The following is a 21,649-nucleotide window of genomic DNA, read 5'->3' on the forward strand; positions in this document are numbered from 1 at the left end:
CTAATTATTAGGACTGAATAATTTAAGGATAATGATAAGTTTACTATTTCCTACCACCTATTTACTATTATTTTTATTTATTATTATTATTATTTTTTGCATAATAGTTAATGAAGTAATTATTAATAAAATTCTATATATATATATTTTTTTTTCTTAATAATTAAGGATGTTAAAAAATATTTAAAGTAAAATAATAAAATAAATAAAAATTTCAGTACATTATAAAGAAATAAATAAATAATAGGTGGTAGTAAACCGACCATTATCAATAATTTAAAGCCTAATCATCTTACCTGCGAAACCTCTTTGCTTTTCTTTTTCGTGCAACCACCAGATCAAACCATATTCTGTCATCAACGGTTGATATCCGACGTCATATCAAATGCAAATAGAAGTATCCGTACACCAAGTTCTGTTTCCCACTCCCACATCCCCGGTCCGTGTTCTGAAAGGGGCCACCTCGCTGCCATTTCTGGTCGAGAATCCCTTCTTCTTGGTTTTCAAGCCAAGAAATGGAAATCAATGGCACTTTTCAGTTTCACGTGGCTGTTACTTCCATTCGAGTCTACCACTTTTCCTCAACTATACATATTGGCTCCTTCGTTATGCATTGGTATTACATCTATAGAAGCAGAGGTGGCTCCAGATTTCATTTTCCCAGGAAAAGAAAGCTCAGAAGTGAGTTCCCTCTTATAGCTATCTATGCTTATTCATTATCAGTACTATTTTTTGTATGGTTCCGATATAGTGTTATTTGATATATTCCATTCCTTCTATTATTGTTGTAAATTTGTGATTATCGTAAATGACGCTTCTTGCTTCTGGATTTTCAGGTTATAAGATCCAAAAGTGAGTATTTGCATGTGGGGTTTCTATTTCTTGAATCTTCATGATTTCTTTTTGTCTACAAGTTTTTATTTTTCCTGAGATTCCTAACTTTTTCATCTTGTTTTTAAATGTTGAAGTGAATCCACTTGTGAAGGTGAAGGCACAGGATGATCAGTTTTCACCCAGAAATGATACTGGATTATTGCTATTTTTGAGGACTATTAACACTCTATCCATGCAAGGTAGCTGTGTTGCTCTGCTATATTTTTTATGTTAACATTCGATTATAGGAAGAAAATTTGAGGCCTTCCAAATTTTCTTGTCTAGGATATAAGAACTTGTTTCCTTCCTGTTTCTAATTTCACAGAGCTTTATATTTGCTTTGTATGGTGAAATGTGGGAAGTTCTTAATTTGATGAATTTGTTCATTTTAATTAGGTTCACAATGTTGTTTTATTGGTAAGTATAGATTTACAGAACTTTTGGAAGGATATGCAATATTTCCATCTTTGTTCAAGCTTTTCCATCAATCCCCATACGAGAAGCAAAAAAAAGCTTTTCCAGCAATATGAGGCTTACATCAGATCATTTTTTTTCAGTTGTCTGTTTGATGATGGAAGCTGTTTTAAGAAGAGATTTTTAACCTAAATAATTCCATTTTGATGCAACAATTACATGCTTGGGAAAATATTGCCATTGAGCATTACAGATAAAACTTATATCCGTTAGAGAGTAATTGAATCCGTGATTATGTTTTTCACAGCTGAGGACTATCAGAGCCATTCCCCTTCACCTGTTGACAGAATCACAAAGATTCATGTCCCAAACATCCAAACACAATCGAGTCCTATGTCCCAAGGTAAAGTTTTTTTTTCACATTTTAGTAAATAGTTTCATGGGAAGAAGAGTGGAATGGCTAAGATGTCTTACATGTAGTAAGATATGATGATATTTATTGATCAGATAAAGCATATTACTTTTCAGGGACAATGAAGAACAATGTCAGACATATTAGTAATAGCAAATCAAATGTTAGAGCTAATTCAGTTCTGCGTCCAAGAGCGGTCCTATCTAGTCCAGGTAATTTGATCTATATTGTTGTGTGGATGTGTGTATGCATGTATTCTAATTATACTGACCAAAAACACCGACTTGGTTTTTCAAATTTGAGGGCGGAGTGATGCAAATCTATTGCTTTCCTAGTTAGATTAGTATTTCCTAGTTTTATTCTATCTGCAATTGTTATTTTCTTGGAGAGGTTCCAACTTTATAGAGAGGGATTCTGTGCTTGTATTCTTTTTTTTCTCTTCTTGGCATCGACGTGAGGTTAAACCAAGAAGTTGGCATCACGGAGTTTAGAAGGTCCAAGGAGCATTTGATTTAACTTTGAGTAATCATGTCAGGCTAAGGAGGTTTTAAAGAACAAACCTGTCTAATGTTTTTGAGGTTGCATTTGCTATAACATGTCTTAAATTCTTTGGTAGCCAACATTCAAGTCAATGAGGTTTTTTATAGGCCCTTTTCTGTTCAGCTCAACCACTTGCATGCATGAGTTTTTACTTAGAGAAGTACTATGCATCATCATTTTAACCCTCATCTTTCATACTCCCGATGTGCCATCAAATGATTGGAACACTATTTAAATTTATTCATTTGTCAATAATTTGATGTTACATTGGAAAATGTTAAAAGGGTGATAGTTAAAAGGATGATGTATGCACGAGACGCATAGTAACCTTCATCACTAGCTTCTTCTGCACCAAAATTGACAGTATTATGTCGTCAGATAATGATGGGATGATTGGAAGCATAAACAAACTAATGGAAGATAGATCTTTGGATCATAGTAAGAAAGAGAAGATGCCATTGCTAGCCCAAATCAAGACTGTGCATAATCAGGTTAAGGCAGCAGTGTCTCTGAACACAAGAAAAGGCTCCAAAGGGGTTTCAGATAGAGAGAGTGGTATAAAGCAAAGGAAATCAGGTCCTGAACCTGTAACACAAAAACAGAAGCCACGTCTCGGAGAAGGAAAATCGAGCCTCAATGCAGTATAAATCTCGAACCTATTTGATTGAATTGTGCTTGTACTTGGCACGATTCTGCAGTTTCAGAAACTTCAGCTATATATCCCAAATGCCTTTTGTTCTCTCCTCTTGATGTTTGGTTTTCAACTTCTCTTGTGCAATGTACATGGCTGATCTTGGGGAATATACGGCTGATAAACTTGACTTCGAATTGTACTTTGCCTCATGAATCCTATCTTTATACGCTATGAGATGCTGTATTAAAGAGAAATACAAGAAGAAAAAGCAGTAACCATGGCGAAAGATTTCTTCCATTTTAAGAACTCTATTGTTTTAGATGAGTACGTGCAAGCATTAAGATATTAAAATTTTAGTAGTTTGAAGAATAATACGGATCCTTGATTTTCTCTGGTTCAAAACTCTACAAACATTTTAAAATGACTCATTTATTTTAGTACAAAAGAAAAACAAATTCCAAAAATCTCAATGGCAAATTTAATACCATCCCCCCCCTCCCCCACACGATAAATTTTTAGTCCACGTATTGACGTGACTTTATGTGTTATATTAGATTGTAAAATTATTTTTATCATAAAGTAAATTTAATGTATCACATGAAATTATATCATTTTGCAGGTTTATTTTTGTGAAATTTCTTTATAACTGTAACAATACTCTTATTATATATGTTAGTATCAATATTAGCTGACAACTTTGGCTTGTCTATGGGCTTTGATTTCATGCCATATAAAACTAATAAAATTAACCCATTACACTCTGAAAGCTAGGGGTGATAAATGGACCGACCAGACTCACCGTTTTGGTCTGGATCGGACCGAGACAGAGACTGGTCGGTCTCGGTCCACGTTTTAGAGGATCAAAAAGTTTCAGTCCGGTTCACGGTTTATGATTTTTTTGGACCGGACTGAATGAAAAATAAAAATAAAAAAAATATTTTATATATATTATTTATATAATAATTGTACAATTAACAATATAAAATTTTAAATATGTTATTAATACTTGTTAATATTCTATAAATTAACAACATTTTATATATATGTTCATCTAACCTATCACTATTAACAATATAAAATTTTAAATATGTTATTAACACTTGTTAATATTCTATGAAATTAACTAATATATAATATCAATTAGTTAATTATATAGTAATTATATAAATTAATAATGTAATTTTTATCTAATTTATTATCATTGACCATATAAAATATTTTTAATTGAGTTTGTTACATAATTCACATTAATAGGTCACTTAGTTTAATTTAATATTTTAAATAATTTTTTTTATTAATTGATTTAAAAAAATAAAAAGAAAAATATGCCGGACCAGAACGATAGCTGGTCTCTATGGGTGTTCGGTCTGGTCTAGTATGAAAAAATGATAAGTCGAAAATGTTCAATCCATTGTCGAATCGGACCGACTGATTTGCACACCCACTCAAAGCTATTCACAGCCAATATTTTATATGATAATTCAATTATAATCATTGAGATAAATAAAAAAATAAATAAAGTGGTACAATCTTGACAATCAGTCTTAATGACAAATGCAAAATATCAATTTTTAATTATTTAATGATGCATTGTATTATTTTTATAGCTCAAGATCAAAGTTCGAACCCCTCCTCGCTGTGTAAAATCTTTATTAATTTAAAGGTATATTTGCCCATATTTTTTCAAAGCATAAATTGTGAATGCTCAAGAGAAATCTTTACCAATATTGTTGGTCTATGAGGAATTTACATTAGCCGCAAAGCTTTTGAATAATGTTACGTATAAGAGTTATATAGTCATTTTTAAAAAAATAAGATTTAATATTAAATTTTTTTTTTAAGAGTTTCATATTTATTCAATTTTTTTAAGATGGTTATATGATATTCATCATTGTAATTATTATTTCTATGCGTTTTTTTTTTTCCTTAAAAAGAGTGCAATTCGACCGAACCGTCTATGTTAACAAACGGTCCAGATCTGGCGACATCATCGACTACCATAGTTCCGCCCACACGCGGCCCGACGCGATATAAAATCTGCTCCCCAAATTCCTTGCCCTACTGGCTACTATTACCACCGCTGCTGCAGTATTTACACAAACCTCAATCCAAAACCTTCGAAGCCGAATCCAGAACTCTCAGCAAACGACAAACGACACCGGTTTCTTATTTTTCCTCAGGTACTCCTCCCTTACCCATTTCCTTTCATCACTCGTTTCGGTTCCGACAGTTTTCTGTCGAATTAGGGTTTAGCGTATGAAATGAAACCCTAGGTTTGTGGTTTAGTTTCAAAACCTAGTTTTATGGATGTGTATATGGATCTGTACAGCGCAATTTATTACTTTTTGAATTTTGCAGTCTTTTTGGTTTACATTTACTTAAGTTTATGTACATGTGGTGGTCTATCTTCTTGTAGACTGTTCCATATTTTTTTGAAAAAATTATAGTTCAAAAGATTAACGGCAATATTCATAGTTGTGGAATGTTTCGGTGGTCCTTAATTTTAGATCTTAATCATGCTTTTACGCATAGCAACGAGGAAATTATTGTTGGTTCAGCCGTGGGATTAAACAAAGAGACTATGTCAAGTACTGCGTATTTACTTTGATGAACTGGTAGACATGACGATTAGTTTATATTGTTCAACAACATTTAGGTAAAGATCCTTATCTAGTATTTTAGATCAAGAACTAGATCAGAAATTGGAATTTTCTGTTAATGTCGTCTTTTGTGGTATTAACACATTGAAATTTTCGACTAATATTAGTAAATAACTTCATTGGGATTTATGAATATCAGAATTACTCCACAACCATCAAAGCAATAACTCTGCCACTTGCCACCACAGCAACTATCAATACCTTCGTCTGCTTGGCTTCACAAGCAGACTTGAAAAAGCTACTAACAACTCTAGTTTGACCTACTTTCTCTGTTTTAATAATCTACATATTATATGCCTGCCCAGTTTCTCCCCTCACTGAACATCATATTACCTTTCTGAGTTAATTTTGAATGTGATTACTGGTTGATAAATTCTTTTGGATTGCCATAACCGTTATTTTTTTAAAGAACTGAAGCAAAAGATGCAGTATGGGTGCATGCGTCTTCTGAATTTATCAAGAGTTACAACTTTGTTTTTGTAGTCTTGCAGTGTATGCTACCAAGTAGTAATCTTTTCATTAGGTATGGGAGACCATGATACAGCCATATCTGAGACATCTGCTGTGATGGGCTATACATCTGCGAGTTATACTTCCACTGACTATTCTGATGCCAATTCAAATGTTGTCCCCGACGCCAGTGCTTTCCCATCTAAGGCTACTGGGGATTTTGCTGCCCCTGCTGCTATTGCTGATATAAATTCTACTGTTCCTGGTGGTTTTGATTTGGGAGATGGGAACATATATGGTACAGATCCTAATCCCATCTTGCAAGAAGCACATGTGAGTACAGCATTTGAAGCCGAGCCAGCTGTCGGAGTTGCTAATACTAGTGAGAAAGTCACCGATCCAGAAAATGCAGCAATAGAGTTGTCTCAAGCAGCTCGTAATATTTCTTCTGTGGATGGTAGTGTTGGTGAAATGGGGACTCTCGCAGTTGAGAATGGAAATGCTTCTGATAATATGGCGAGAGCTGCTGATGAGCAACAGTTTGATGGTTTCGGTATGTTTTTCTATCTGCATGTTTGTTATATCAATATGTCAGGTGCAAGGTGGTTGTGGTTTTTATTTGGGCATTTTAAGACTATATATTGCTCAAGATGACCCGCATCCCACCTACAGACCACCTATCTTCGAAATTTTCTCAAAGATTTCTGATTCTTTCAAGATTATTTTCAATCCAAACACACATTAGTATTTTAGGAATAAGGTGAGGAATATAATGTTTCTTGCCAATTTTAGTAGATACAGATTTTGATTGGTCCAGGTATTGAGGTTTTCTAGCATGGTTTTCAAGTTTACTTAGTCCTTGAGGATTTTTTTTATCGTTCAAAAAAGTGATGCCAATGCATATTTTAAGAAACTGGACGAAGAATTGTTATTTTCTTCATCTGTGCTGCATTTTTCTCATGGGTTCACTGACTGGGCAATCTAGTGCGACTAGAATTATTTTATATCTTCTTCTCTTTCTGTTTCTGTTCTATCTCATGTGTACTATCCACCATCAATTTGACTAATGGATAGACCATTTAAAAAAAATGAATACACCACTTTCATCAGTCAGCCTTATGAAATTACTGATAAAAAAAAATCAGTCAGCCTTATGAAATCTGGAGTTCCTGTTTTGTGTCCTTTCTCTGCTATTTTTATTCCTCCTATTATTGAAAAATATGTATGCAGATTTAAGCGTACAATTTCCTGATTGTTTTAAATCTTTTCCTCTTTATTTGTAGTACCAGCTATGTCTGCTGAAGAAGATCGACTGTGGAACATTGTGAGAGCTAATTCTTTAGATTTTAATGCATGGACTTCCTTGATTGAAGAAACTGAGAAGGTGGCACAGGTATGTCAGCGAATTTCAGATGTTTGATGAGTCATTTTGTTGAGTTTTCCAATCTGTACGTGTTTTTATTTGTAATTTTAGGAAGGTGCCCAAATGTGAAAGTGGTGCCTTTGAGTCTAGAAACTGCATTTTTTATGTTATTTATTTAATATCTTGTGTATATTTTGCCTGCTCATTGGAGGACTGGTCCTGGTTTTTATATTTAATAAATAACATATTATCTCAACTCCCTTGCAGGAGAACATTTTGAAAATTCGAAAAGTTTACGACGCTTTTTTGGCAGAATTTCCTTTGTGTTATGGTTATTGGAAAAAGTATGCAGACCATGAGGCTCATCTGGGCTCTGTTGACAAAGTTGTGGAGGTTTATGAACGGGCAGTTCAAGGAGTGACATATTCAGTGGACATTTGGTTGCATTATTGCATATTTTCCATTAGCACATATGGGGATCCAGACACCATCAGAAGGTAATGGATTTTAATTTAGCTCTTTTTTTTTTTTTTTTTTTTGGCATTGGGGGATTATTATTGCATTGTTTCATCAGCCACAAGGCTATAGTATTTGTTGCTGCTGACATCATTCCAGTATGCCTGCAACAGTGATTCTTCACATTTTTGGCGGAAAGGTTTAATGGTAATGCACTACAGAAATGATTTTTTTCCTGATGTGCAAACCCTTGATTTGATGCTATTGTAAAAGTGTAGCTGTTTTTAAGATCTTGTTTATTTTGTTTTTGGTTTCATATACCCCTTCTTTTCTCGCCTCTCTCCCCATAGGCCTATGCCGTAGTCCTTTAGTTGTCATTGAATCATGGCTATCTTTAACTTTGACACTTTGAGGGGCATCAATTTGCAAATTGCTGCTGGGAAGATCTCGTCAAGTTAAGGGCTAAGATGGCCTCTATCACTGCTTCCTTTCACGGACATAGTATGATTTTTTTCCAGGAAGGTAAATGTAGCGTTTGGAAGTGATATGCTGTTAACAATGAATTGTTTCTTCTCCTTGACATTGGCCACTGTCACCGATTTATGGATGTGCTTGGGTTAAATGGGTTAATGTTTATACTTATAGAATAATGGTTTCTATTATTTTTATGGTGTTTCAGGCTCTTTGAACGAGGATTAGCTTATGTTGGAACAGATTACCTGTCGTTCACCCTCTGGGATAAATATATTGAATATGAATACATGCAGCAAGAATGGGGCCGTCTTGCTATGATTTACACCCGGATTTTGGAGTATCCAAATCAACAATTGGATCGGTATTTTACCAGGTGATTCCTTGAAGCCTTGTACATTGCCCATATGTTTATTTGTGTACCTTGTAATCCTCAGTTGTGGAATTGGGTTCCTTAAGTTCACTCTATATTACATTAGAAACCTCTTGCACATGTCCAGTGTTGAATTTATAAGATTTGGGGTGGCTGAATGTGTTCGGGGCAGGTTTTGTAGTGGTCATAGAGCACTGTTTCCTTGGATTTATACTTTCGCATGCCTGGTTTGTATGATAAAGGCAATAGAGTTAAGAAGGTTGCATTCCTCCATTAACTATGATGGTGTTGTGAGTCATAGTAGAACAAATGGAAGACTGATTGTGGGTGTATTGAGGCCACGCTGTGAAGAGGTTTGTGTTTGATCAGGGATGGCATCCTCAGTTTCGTTTTGCTTTGTGCGAGGAGTTTGTGGTGCTTTTTCAGGCTTTAGGGGGGGGGGGGTTCATTATGTGGGATAGGACCTGGTGGTTGTAGAGCTTTGTGCGAGTTTTTGGTGCTTTTTCGGGCTTTAGGGGGAGTTCATTATGTTGCTTGTAGTGTTGCATAATCTCTGTTGGGGTAGTTGGTACATGTGGGATAGGACCTGGTGGTTTTAGGGCTTAGTTTGGTGGTTTTTTTTTACCTCTTTGATTCGGTGGTTTTCTTGTATACGTGTATTCTTGGGTTCACCATTTGGTTTTGATCGGATTTTGATTACTTGTAAAAAAATTATATATTTCCTTTTTGAAGTTTTATTTATCTTCCTGGCGCGATGGCATTACAGCTTCAAAGAGTTAGTTGGAAGTCGACCTTTGTCTGAAATAATGACTGCTGAGGAAGCTGCAACAGCAGCAGGTGGACTTTCGGAGGATAGTGTCCAAGCGAATGAAGGAGAGGTTCATCCTGATGCTACAGAACAATTTCCTAAACCTGTAAGTGCTGGCTTAACAGAAGCAGAGGAGTTGCAGAAGTATATCGCCGTTAGAGAAGAGATGTATAAGAAAGCTAAAGAGTTCGATTCTAAGATCATTGGTTTTGAAACAGCTATTAGGAGGCCCTACTTTCATGTTCGGCCTCTCAATGTTGCAGAGCTTGAAAATTGGCATAGCTATTTGGATTTCATGGAAAAGGAAGGTGACTTTAACAAGGTATTTGAGTAATTTTGCTTTCTGTTTCTCTGTTTTGTAGTTTTTGGTTGTCCTCGTTACATATTGACTCACAGTTAAATAATATTTGCTGCCGCCAATGCTTTATTGGCTAAACCGTTGGATGAAGGAACTTTTTAAACGGGAAATTGAACTGAGACTAAAGCATGGGCCTTCGATTTGGTTTCTTTAAGGCTAAGTACTTCAAACCCTCATTTGTCAGTGGACGTTCCAGGTTGATGATGTGTTTGTATAGTAAATTTTATTCTTTTTAAAGTTCCAATGTTATGCATGCAGGTGTCTTCTTATCTTCCTAACCATCTGTCTGTCAGACAAGGAGGGTCCCTCCCTTCGTATTTGAGGGGCCTCTCTGTTCCGCTAACGGAGTATATCTTATGCATATCTCCTTTGTGCTTTGAAATGTTATTTTAATTTTGTGAGCTGAATACCAAATAATGTATTGTCAATTTTCTTTTTTGTGAATCAGGTGGTCAAGTTATATGAAAGATGCCTGATTGCATGTGCCAATTATCCTGAGTATTGGATACGGTATGTTTTATGCATGGAAGCTAGTGGAATGTTGGATCTTGCAAATAACGCACTTGCTCGTGCAACCCAAGTCTTTGTCAAGGTAGGATATTTCCCATATGAATCTTCTTCATTAGGAGATAGGGAAAGGAGTGCGAACTTCCCAACCAGTTTTTTTGCTCAGAGAGAGAAAAAGAACTTAGAGGAGTATAGATATATAGTTTTACCTTCATGCCACAACATAAATCATTTAAAGTGCGCTATCGTAGATATATGGTTTAATCATTAAAAATTTTATAAGAAAAGGGACATTTCACAACCTTTATAAGAAGCCTGCTCTCCCTCTTGCAATCTGCCTGCCATGGCGTGAATTGGTTTTGGTGGGCTGAAGGGGTTATGCCTCTCCGTCATCCCCACCTTGCCCCATCCTTTTCCCACCTACCAAAAGAAGGTATTTCCCTTCATTCACTGTTCTCTGCTACCCTTCTCTACCCCCCTCCATTTGCTCTGAGCAAACAGTGTAAAGTATGGGCATCCTATTTGTTGTTCATCAATATTCATATTAACAGATTATTAGTTGGAAGACCCTTTGAACCACCATATGGTTTTATCCTTTTAAGTTCCAACCTTCTTATCTTAATTACTGATAATATGAATTTCCGTTCCTTCTCTTTTCTGGTCATTTCAGCATCGACTCGATATGTTTGAAGTGCTAATGTGTTTTACAAATAAGCTTACATTGCCATACCTTTTCATCTTCCATTGTCAGTATTCAGCCATGATATATTACGATTTCTATCTTGTACTTTCCTTTAAAATTTAATTCCCTCACGTATGATTTACTTTTTTATGCCAAATCTACTTTATCATTTTTTTTTTTTTGTGTTTAAATCTATAACAGAGACAGCCAGAGATCCACCTTTTTGCTGCACGGTTTAAAGAGCAAAATGGGGATATACCTGGTTCTCAAGATGCCTATCAACTGGTGCATACTGAAATCTCTCCTGGTCTGATTGAAGCAATTATTAAACATGCAAATATGGAATATCGCCTGGTATGTTGAGTTAGAAAGCTGTTTAAGGTTTTAATTTTCGATATATATGCTATAAAGAAAAAATATGATAAATTTGTTACATTTTTAACTCAAATCATTTCTCCTTTATTGCAGGGGAATCTAGAAGCTGCTTACTCCTTGTATGAACAGGCCATTGCTATTGAAAAAGGAAAAGAGCATTCACAGACATTACCGATGCTGTATGCGCAATACTCTCGGTTTGTATATATGGTAGGTTGGGCAGCATGTTTGTCTTTGTATGAGTGTGTGTTTGTAGCTTACAGGTATAATGCTTTTGGTTTGATTTGATTCTTGATACCAACTGTATTCAGCTTACTGTTCCCATCCTCCATTATATCTTTATTTTTATTTGTGTTTGATTGCTCATGACATTTTCAAATTTAAAATTCAGAGATTTTGTGGTTGTTTTTGTTTTTCGAGGAGTCATTTTCTAAGTGAACATGATTAAATTAGGCATATTTTTCATTTTCAACTTTAGGGACAAGAAAAGTGCCTGAACATGCTGTTTTAGTATCTCAATTTAAATGACGTTTTGTTTTTATTTCTTTTAGATGTTGGCCGTTTCTTTGTTTTGTTATTTCAAGTAAACACAAGATCACTTGTCTAGATAAAAACAAGACAATGGTTATGATTTCCATGTTGACATGAAATTCCAATGAACTAAATTTCTTGATATATCCCCAATAAATCTTTTATCATATTCTTCCATACTTCCCCTTGGACATCTGTTGAAGTCATTATTGGTCATCAATCTTTCATTTTTTTTGCGCTTGATGCTATGGCTGATATCTCTCTTTCCTGATTTTATTGGTAGGTTTCTGGTAATGAAGAAAAAGCTAGGGAAATTCTAGTTCAAGCACTTGAGCATGTCCAACTATCAAAACCGATTCTTGAGGTCTGTTCTCTCTCTCTCTCTCTCTCTCTCTCTCTCTCGCCTGCATGTGCAGACACATTTTGTATAAAAAATAGTCTCAATAAGGTTCTTTTAGCTAATTTACTGTTTTTTGCTTCCATGATGCCTGTAGGCATTAATACATTTTGAGGTAATTCAGTCCTTACCGAAGCGAATTGATTATTTGGATTCATTGGTTGTTAAGTTCATTGTTCCTGACCTGGAGAGCCCCAATGTTGCTAGTCCAGCTGATCGGGAAGAGCTATCATGCATTTTTTTGGAGGTACAGCCAGACATTTTCTTTTTAGCTGTTGAAGATCTTGGTCTCTCTCTCTCTCTCTCTCTCTCCCTCCTCTGATTGGGTCCTTCAGCTTTTCCTTTCATACAAGAGTTTGATTGGGTCAGCTGGGTTGGGTATGGGCTGATTAGCAATGTGTATTCTTCAGGCTGAAGCCTCTTAGCGTTTTTTCTGTTGAGTAATTGTCTTTGTTATATGTTCATGATTTATACTGGTCACTCTTTAAAGATTAGATTGCAGTTTAGAAATCATTTTAGAAATTAGTTTGCACCAAAGTCGAATATCTTCTAGTATTGCAAACACCCAATTCTTTGTCTGGATATTCTTTTATTGGGAAAATGTTGCTTCAAAGTCTTGTGTGCTTGCATGGATTTTTCAGTTTGTGAATGCCTTTGGGGATGTACCATCCATCAAGAAGGCCGAGGATCGGCATGCCAAGCTTTTCCTACCCCACCGGAGCACCTCAGAGTTGAAAAAGCGCCATGCAGAGGATTATCTAGCATCAGATAAAGCTAAGATAGCAAGGTCTTTTTCTGTTCCTTCACCTGCCCAGTCCTTGATGGGTGCATATCCAAATGCACAAAACCAGTGGACATCTGGTTATGGTTTGCAGCCTCAAGCTTGGCCTCCAGCTACACAAGCACAGGGACAACAGTGGGCCCCTGGATATACGCAACAGGTAAATTTTATGTTCTCCACACCATCTTATTTTCATGTATATACATGCTGTATACTCGTTTGTCATGGCTGGCTGAGGAGTATCTTTGACTAATTTGCTGGAGTTTCCATATCAACCAAATTTCTATTCAACGTTAGTTTTTGGTTTTTTCTCATTGATGGGTTTTGATGGTTAATAAGTATGCTGAAGTTTAGCAAATTGGTAGGAGTGTTGATGCTACCTTTTGATCTAGTGAAGATGTTTCTTTTTGTGCTTCCCTAGTCAGCGCAAAACTGTCTTTTTTAATTTTTTAATTTTTTATAAGTGAACAATTTTAGTAATCAATGAATAGGCATAGCCAAGTACATAAGGTATGCCCTAACTATGTTAGCGCAATAGAGACAAGAAAATAATGTAAATCAAAGCCATTAAAGTCAACAACAATGACCCAAGTACATAGAGTTCTAATAAATAAAGCTTTAGTTCCTCCATTGATCTCTCATTGTCTTTGAACGTCTGATAATTGCGTTCCTGCCACAAACACCACATGATGCATATAGGGACCATCTTCCACACAACTTTAATCCGTTGAATGCCTCGTTGATTTAGCTAGAACTGCCACCATTGTCGCGAGCATAACCCAAGCCAAGTCTAGTCTGCTGAACACCTCATTCCATAACACTAGCTATCTCACAATGTAGTAGGAGATGGTCCACATACTTGTCCCCTTTCCTACACATGCAGCACCAATTCGTGATGATCACCCTGCGTTTCCACAAATTATATGTTGAGAGGATCTTACCCAAGGAAGCTGTCCACACGAAGAATGTTACTTTGGGTGGTGCCTTATGTCTCCAAATCCTTCTCCATGGAAACTAATATTTGGCTCATGTGAGAGACTTATAGAAAGAGCGAACTGAGAATGAACCTTTACCTATGGGTATCCACCACAACAAATCTTCTCGCTGGTTGCTCTGTTTTATGGAGTACAAAAGGCTGAAAAAGTCTTCAAAGCTGCTCATTTCCCAATCTTGTGCCGCCCTGCTAAAATTGATATTTGATTGGATTTGCTCCCCCCGATATCACCATGATTTCAGCCATTGAAACTTCTTTGGCACTTGCAACCTGGAAAAGTGAAGGAAATAAATCCTTTAAAGCATTGTTACTACACCAAATTAACTCCAGAATTAATCCTGGAACTCTCACCCAAAAGAAATCTTGTGGGTCGTCTTATGTGTTTCCACAATTCCACTCCATAAGCCCCTTTCACTTCAGCAACCCCCCGCCCCCTCCACCCACCCACCCACCCACCCACCCACCCACCCACATAAGTGTCCATATTTGCACTCAATCACCAACTTCCATAGGGCTTCCGATTCCTTAATGTGTCTCCACAACCATTTTTCAAGTATCTCCACCATTAGAGATGGGGCACATACCTTCTCCCAATTGACTAGGTGGAATTTGAACTCACCTACTCCACTCCATAAGAAATCATGTTGGATTTTCTCAATTCGGAACGCCACACTTGCTGGGTTAGGGAATAGAGACAGAAAGTATGTTGGTAAATTAGACAATGTACTCTCGATCAAGGTATTCCTACCACTTTTTGATAGGTACATTCTCTTCCATCTTGCTAGTCTCCACTCTACTTTTTCAATCACTATGTCCCATAGTGAAGAAGCTCTCGAGGCAGCCCCCCATCGGGAGTCCAAGGTAAGTCATAGGAAGAGAGGCAATCTTACACCCTAGAGTGCTAGCCATCGGTCTTATATTATGAACACCTCCAATTGGCACCATCTCTGATTTGTCAAAGTTCACTTTCAACCAGGACGTTGCTTCAAAACAAAGGAGAAGGGCCTTTGGCGCAAACCTGGTTATGATCTGCCTCTCAAAAGATAAGTGTCATTTGCAAACAACAAATGAGAAATATTAATAACTCCCCTATCCGGGGCTCCAATCGAGAAGCCAGCCACGAAACCATTATTAATCAGTGCCGAGGTCATTTGGCTGAGCGCCTCCATCACAATAACAAAGAGTAGTGGGGCAATGGGTCTCCTTGTCTTAAACCTCGTGTGCTATTCAAAAAACCAGCTGAGCTTCTGTTTATCAAAATTGAGAATTTCACCATTGATATGCACTAGCAGATCCACGACTGCCACCTCTCCTCAAAACCACACCTATCAAGAAGGTAAAGTAGAAAATCCTAGTTAACGTGGTCAGACGCCTTCTTCATGTCTAGTTTGCAATGATCCCTGTAGTGCCAGCTTTTAGTCTATTGTCAAGACATTCATTGGCGATAAGAACCGCATCTAAAATCTGTCTACCCTTTATAAATGTATTTTGGGGTTTTGTAATTATCTTCCCCAATACCTCACCTAGGCGATTCGCAAGCACCTTGGAAATTATCTTGTATCCCATTTATTAGGCTAATGGGCTGAAACTTCCTAATCTCCGCTGCCCAACCTCCTTCGGTATCAATGCAAGAAAAGTAGCGTTAAGGCTTTTCTCAAAATTTCCAGCCGAGAATAGCTTTTGAAACACCCTTATAAGATCATCATTTAACACGTCCCAACATGTTTGAAAGAAGCCGATAGAAAAGCCGTCAGGACCCGGCGCCTTATCTTTGACCATTCTCCTCACCACTTCGTGAACCTTTGCCTCCTCAAAAGGCCTCTCCAACACAGATAAACATCATGCAGCCGACTCAAAACCAAGCCCATCAAGCGTGGGCCGCCATCCTACTTGCTTGGTAAGTAAATGCTCAAAAAAATCAACTACATGATTATGAATCATTGGAGATTCCTTACAATCAACACCATTGATTTTCAGCATCTCAATGTTGTTGATTCTCCTATGAGAGTTAGCTATTTTGTGGAAGAACTTCGTGATTTGATCTCCTTCCTTAAATGACAATGCTCTTGATTTTTGACGCAAAGAAGTCTCTTATAATAAAATAATCCTCCCAAGATCTTCGACCAACACTGTCTTCCGAGCTAATTCTTCCTGAGTGAGAGTCTGATCCTCTTGTATCCTCTCTAACTCCTGGATCTCCATCAACTTGCTTTTCTTACATTCCCCTATATCACCAAAAGACCGAATGTTCCAAAGCTTTACATCTTTCTTTAGAGCTTTCAGTTTACCTGCACAGATGAAGCTAGGGAGACCCTGTATCTTATATGAGGACCACCATTGTCTGACCCTGTCCACAAAGCCTTCAGATTTCAGCCACAGTTTCAAACTTAAAGTACCGTCGCCTTCTTTGGAGACCACCACAATCTAGCATGATAGGCCAATGATCTGAACAAAGACAAGACATTCTCTTTTGACATACATCCGGAAAATGACTCCCCCATTTTGGTGATATTAAGAATCTATCCAGTCGAGACCACATCTGATTATTAGACCACGTGAAAGAACCCTTGCTAGAGGCAAATCCACTAGGTTCAAATAAAAAATGCACTCCGAGAATTCTATCATTGCTAGCCACAGTCTTCTATTTCCAGAACATTCACTTGGAACTCTTATAACATTAAAATCCCCACTAATGCACCATGGAAGGTCCCACCAGCAATGAACTCCAGCTAATTCTTCCCACAATAGTCTTCTGTTGTCTAAGTTTGGTCCATAGACACCTGCAAAAGCCCACAGAAAATTATCTGTCATACTCTTAAAGAAACATGCCACTGTGAACACCCCTATGAATTCCTACCTTTTCTCCACCACCCGTCTATCCCACATCACCAATACTTTTTTTTTTTGATAAGTAAGAAATTATATTAATCCACGTATAAAGGCAATGCCCAAGTACACGGGAAGTGTACAAGAAAAAACCTAATTACAAACTACGCGCTACAGAAAGTAGCATAAAAGTCGTTAAAATTCCTCCCATTCAATACAATAGAAGAAGCCCAAAGCAACAAAGTGTGATAGAAAAAGGCCCTAAAACTATCCGGAGAGCGTTCCCTATTTTCAAAACATCGGCCATTTCTTTCATTCCATGTGCACCACATTAAACATAGAGGTACCATCTTCTGCAATGTGACAATTGCCCCTAATCCCTCTCCAACATGACAATAAATCCAAGACCCTCCTGGGCATCACCCATGCAATACCAAGCCTAGTGAAAATGTCGTCCCATAAAGCCTTGACTACATCGCAGTGGAGAAGTAGATGGTCTGCTGATTCGCTGCTGTGTTTGCACATAAAGCACCAATTGGTTAAGTAAAGTCCTCGCTTTTTCAGTTTATCTATAGTCAATATCTTCCCATGGGATGCCAACCAGCCAAAAAAGGCAACTTTAAGGGGTGCATTGCTCCTCCAAATGCTCTTCCAAGGAAATGCATTGGTGGGATGAACCGTCAAAAACTTGTAATAAGAGCGGACTGAAAATTTCTTGTTCCCGGTGAGTGTCCATATTAGTCCGTCTTCCCTATCTGCTTGTACCTTCAACGCATATAAAACATTGTAGAAATCAACAATGTCGTTCACCTCCCAGTCCTGTACATCTCTAGAAAAACTCACTGACCAATGAATAGAATTTGCGGAGATGCTCATATTATCAGCCACAGAAGCATCCTTGTCTGACGCAATCCTATAAAGCGAGGGGAAAGCATTTTCCAAGGCCACATCGCCACACCAGATATCATGCCAAAATCTGATGCGCGTGCCCCTTCCCACCTCAAATCTGAAATTACCGAGTAGGTCTTCCCATCCGTTTCGAATGAATTTCCAAACACCCACCCCATAGGCCCCTATTACTGCATTAGAGCACCAATCTCCCCAAATACTCCCGTATTTAATGTCGATGATGCTTCTCCAAAGAGCGTCCCCTTCCTTATGATACCGCCATAGCCACTTTCCAAGTAGAGCCTTGTTGAAGATTCTCAATTTTCTAATCCCCAATCCACCGCAAGACAAAGGGGTGCAAACTTTATCCCATTTAATCAAATGGAATTTTCTCTCATCTTCTATCCCTCCCCACAAGAAATCACGGAAGATCTTTTCCAGTCTATTTGCCACCCCTGCAGGTAAAGGGAACAAAGATAAAAAGTATGTTGGAAGATTAAAAAGTGTGCTCTTAATAAGCGTGATTCGGCTGCCTTTAGACAAGTAAATTCTCTTCTAACCCGCCAGTTTGCATTCAATTTTCTCAACAATCCCATCCCACATTGCCTTAGATTTGTGGGGGCTCCCAAAGGAAGTCCCAGATACTTCATAGGCAAGAGTGACACCTTGCAGCCCAAGATGGCAGCCACTTCACTTAGATTGTTAACCAAGCCAACTGGAACTAGCTCGGATTTTGATAAGTTCACTTTAAGGCCTGAGACAGCTTCAAAACACAGAAGGAGGGCTCTCAAGGAGCGAATCTGATCGGGTCTGAGTCACATAGAATCAACGTATCATCACCAATACAACACCTGACGCCCCATTAGATGCCAAATACACCTAATCCACATGTACACAACTCCATAAACTTCTCACAATTCTTCTAGTAATTAATTTCAGCTTTGTCTCCTTTAAACATACAATGTCCGCCTTCCACTCAGGAAGCAAGTTTCTTATTTGGAGATGCTTATTAGCCTCGAGCCCGCGGACATCCCACGACACAATTTTGGGTTTCATTGTGGGGGGGCCAGCCCCTTCCCTTTTGATCTGTCCCTGCTGGAACTGCCCTCATAATTCAGCAGCCATGTTAACCTCTTAAGCTCTTGCTGTTTTTTTGAGCCAACTTTTCTCTGCTGTTGGTGCCCCACTTCAATGGTGGTAAGCAAAGCCATAAATTGTTCCTCAAAGCCTTCACACTCTATCCCCACACATTGTTGTATTTCCTTCACCTTGTGAAATGCCCATTCTGAAACACTAGATGGATCTGGTAACATATAATTCAGAGGGATGGGCTCATCCACTCTGAACTCCATCGGCAGACCTTATGTCTCTTCCACAAAAAAATTTCCATCCTCCCCAACAGGCCCACTGTGCACCTGGACGAGTCTCTGGGAAGTCTTTTCTTCAGAAAATGGAAGTTCTTCACTATCAGATTGGGAAAGGTCATCGAAACACGCCACCAAATTTTCCTCCGAGTGTTCGTCCATCTCATAATCATCGAGAATCTGTTTTTGGGGGTTCGCCGAAGTATACCCTTCTCCCCATAGCCCATCGGCGCTTTTTGGCCACTGCTCAATGGTGAGCCAACACATGGTGGTGTATAAATACCCACTGGATGCTCCACCGTCGTTTTTTGGACACACAGTGTTTACTGACCACCTACTGACTGCTCCACTGCCATTGCCGGCATCTTCTGTGTCCCCGTTGACGAATCCTCAGCAGGCCGCGAGCTTCACGTCAAGTAGACCATTGGAGGGCCTCGGAGCCCCTTTGCGTTCTCTCCACATGGGCTGGGTTGAGTTATTTTGAAAACTCATAGCCATTGTACTCAAAATAACTTGACTAAGCCTGCTGTAAGATAGCGAATGTGTGAAAGTATTGTTGCCACGCCCTTAGCGAATCAAGAAATCTGGTTGTTTGGGATGTAATTTTTAATCTTAGTATAGCAGAGAGACTATTTTGTCAACCGTGAATTTGGTTCTTTCAAGATAGTCTGAGATCATGTATAGTTGAGTACCCTGCTTCCTTTTATATGGTTTTAATGTTTTAATATTTCTCCTCAAGTGTACCTATGAAAAAAAAGATATTCCTCCTCTAGTGTGGCTTGAATGTGCATATGCAGGGTTGTTTTCTTTAATCCAAAACGTCTTGGAATACCATAATTTATTATGGCTATTATTTATCAAGGACCCTTAAAATCTTGCAGCAGGCTGCATACAGTGCATATAGTGGTTATGGAAGCGGTTACACTAATCCACAAACGGCAGCATCAACGCCACAAACTCCATCTTTTGGGGCTTATCCTAGTACATATCCTGCACAGGTATCTGCTATACAGTGCATGTAGATCAGAATTCTTGTTTTTACATGTTAACAACCTATATTTGATTTTACATTGGATTTGTTTTTTTTTTTCTTCTATTTTTGTTAAAAAAAATTGGGGGCCAGGTGAGTGAAAAGTTTTTTTTTTTTTAATTTTTATTTAAAGTTGATTTATCTCTCCTTTTTGATGATTTCTTTGCTAGCCACATGGAACTACTTTATGCTTTTCTAAAGTATTTACTCCAGGAAAAAATACAGGGTCTATTGTTTGTCCATAAAAATCTTTCAGTTATGGGCTTGTATCCTTCCTTTGGATATGTGTATCCCAACTTAAAGGTTGGCAACCTTTCGGACCTTCGGTCGTTTATTCACATGTTTGTCAGCTGAACTTCCATTTGTCTCTCCACTTGGTATCTTTTGATGTGTACTCCTTGTCCTATTACACATTGCAATGTTCTGGGATTACTAAATGTTTCATTTCTTGCCGAGGCCTAATGCACCTTTGGGATTAGTTGAGATTTTGTTCTTGGACACCTGGTGCCAATAATAAATAAATGTTTCATTTCTATCACTTTCCCCCTTAACCTATTGGGGCACATATGAAGACACTTGATATCTCTTTGCCCGGCATCACTACAGCTCATAATTTTGCCTATAATTTGAGCAGGCTTTCCCACAACAAAGTTACGCACAACCCACTGCAGCAGCAACTTTGGCCGCCCCAGCCCAGCAACCTGCGGCAGTTCCTCAGGCCTATTATGGGAGTTACTACTAAAACGGCAAGACGATTGCTGCACTGTTTTGGCAGATGTAATCTATTCTTTTAACTTGCGAGTCTCAATACAGTCCTGGCCCGTACCATGGGTTTTTTTAGACATGGTTATGGTGTAGCTAACAAGAACTATAGGGAAGAGGTCTCTGTTTTAGTTGTTACTGGCAAATAGATGTTGTGTATGTTAGTTTTCTTTCTTTTCTTTTTTTTTTGTCCCGTTAATTTTGGGGTTTTTTTCATGTACTGTGTCGTGCTTTCTTATAGTTCCTTAGATATTTGGACTTCCCTTCTGCATTAGAACTATAATCAAAGAATCTTGTTTAGGCATCTTGCTTCCGAAGTAGCTAAACAACCGAGTCTTGTTGCCTCCCTCTGCTTCCAATACAAAGCCGTGTTCATCATGCATGCCAACCAGATCCCCCCAACTCTTCTTGGCATGCATAATTTCATTCTAATATTTGGCTCCTTTGTGGAAGTATTAATTTCGTACTCAATTTTGGTCATGTTTTATGGTGTGGTGTTAGGGTGGTCCTCTGAAAAAAAAACTTGTCCAGAGATGTGTGCAGTACAGTTTTCTAATGACTTCCCTCTGAGAAATGTTTATTTTTTAGAGTGGCCCATGACTTTTGAGGATCATGCCTAAAACAGAAGGAAAACGCATCACTTTTCACAGCATATTGCGTAACCATGTTTTAAAATGAAGGATAGTTGAGTAAAATAATT

General features: G+C 37.9%; 2 protein-coding genes across 7 annotated transcripts; both read left to right on the forward strand.

Moving 5' to 3' along the window:
• The first annotated feature begins 415 nt into the window (after window positions 1-415).
• LOC121248072 lies at window positions 416-3,151 on the forward strand. 2 transcript variants are annotated; one of them, XM_041146429.1, is made up of 6 exons: window positions 416-681; window positions 837-852; window positions 969-1,073; window positions 1,595-1,690; window positions 1,816-2,004; window positions 2,181-2,611. In XM_041146429.1, the coding sequence occupies exons 1-6, from the start codon at window positions 526-528 to the stop codon at window positions 2,213-2,215; spliced, it is 597 nt and encodes a 198-aa protein (XP_041002363.1). In that variant the 5' UTR covers window positions 416-525; the 3' UTR covers window positions 2,216-2,611. The 2 variants fall into 2 exon arrangements, with proteins under 2 accessions (XP_041002363.1, XP_041002362.1); XM_041146428.1 differs by lacking the exon at window positions 2,181-2,611 and adding an exon at window positions 2,618-3,151 and having other exon boundaries at window positions 421-681; window positions 1,816-1,911.
• A 1,663-nt stretch (window positions 3,152-4,814) lies between these two features.
• LOC121248774 (pre-mRNA-processing factor 39-like) lies at window positions 4,815-21,253 on the forward strand. Of its 5 annotated transcripts, none has more exons than XM_041147329.1 (14): window positions 4,815-5,053; window positions 6,057-6,536; window positions 7,267-7,376; window positions 7,614-7,843; window positions 8,482-8,649; window positions 9,413-9,776; window positions 10,261-10,404; window positions 11,203-11,355; window positions 11,470-11,586; window positions 12,191-12,271; window positions 12,402-12,551; window positions 12,946-13,245; window positions 20,039-20,155; window positions 20,822-21,253. In XM_041147329.1, the coding sequence occupies exons 1-14, from the start codon at window positions 4,831-4,833 to the stop codon at window positions 20,927-20,929; spliced, it is 2,745 nt and encodes a 914-aa protein (XP_041003263.1). In that variant the 5' UTR covers window positions 4,815-4,830; the 3' UTR covers window positions 20,930-21,253. The 5 variants fall into 5 exon arrangements, with proteins under 5 accessions (XP_041003263.1, XP_041003264.1, XP_041003265.1 ...); XM_041147330.1 differs by having other exon boundaries at window positions 20,042-20,155; XM_041147331.1 differs by having other exon boundaries at window positions 7,273-7,376.
• The last annotated feature ends 396 nt before the right edge of the window (window positions 21,254-21,649 follow it).

This window comes from Juglans microcarpa x Juglans regia, chromosome 2D, assembly GCF_004785595.1.
Source record: "Juglans microcarpa x Juglans regia isolate MS1-56 chromosome 2D, Jm3101_v1.0, whole genome shotgun sequence".
NCBI classification, from domain to species: domain Eukaryota; kingdom Viridiplantae; phylum Streptophyta; class Magnoliopsida; order Fagales; family Juglandaceae; genus Juglans; species Juglans microcarpa x Juglans regia.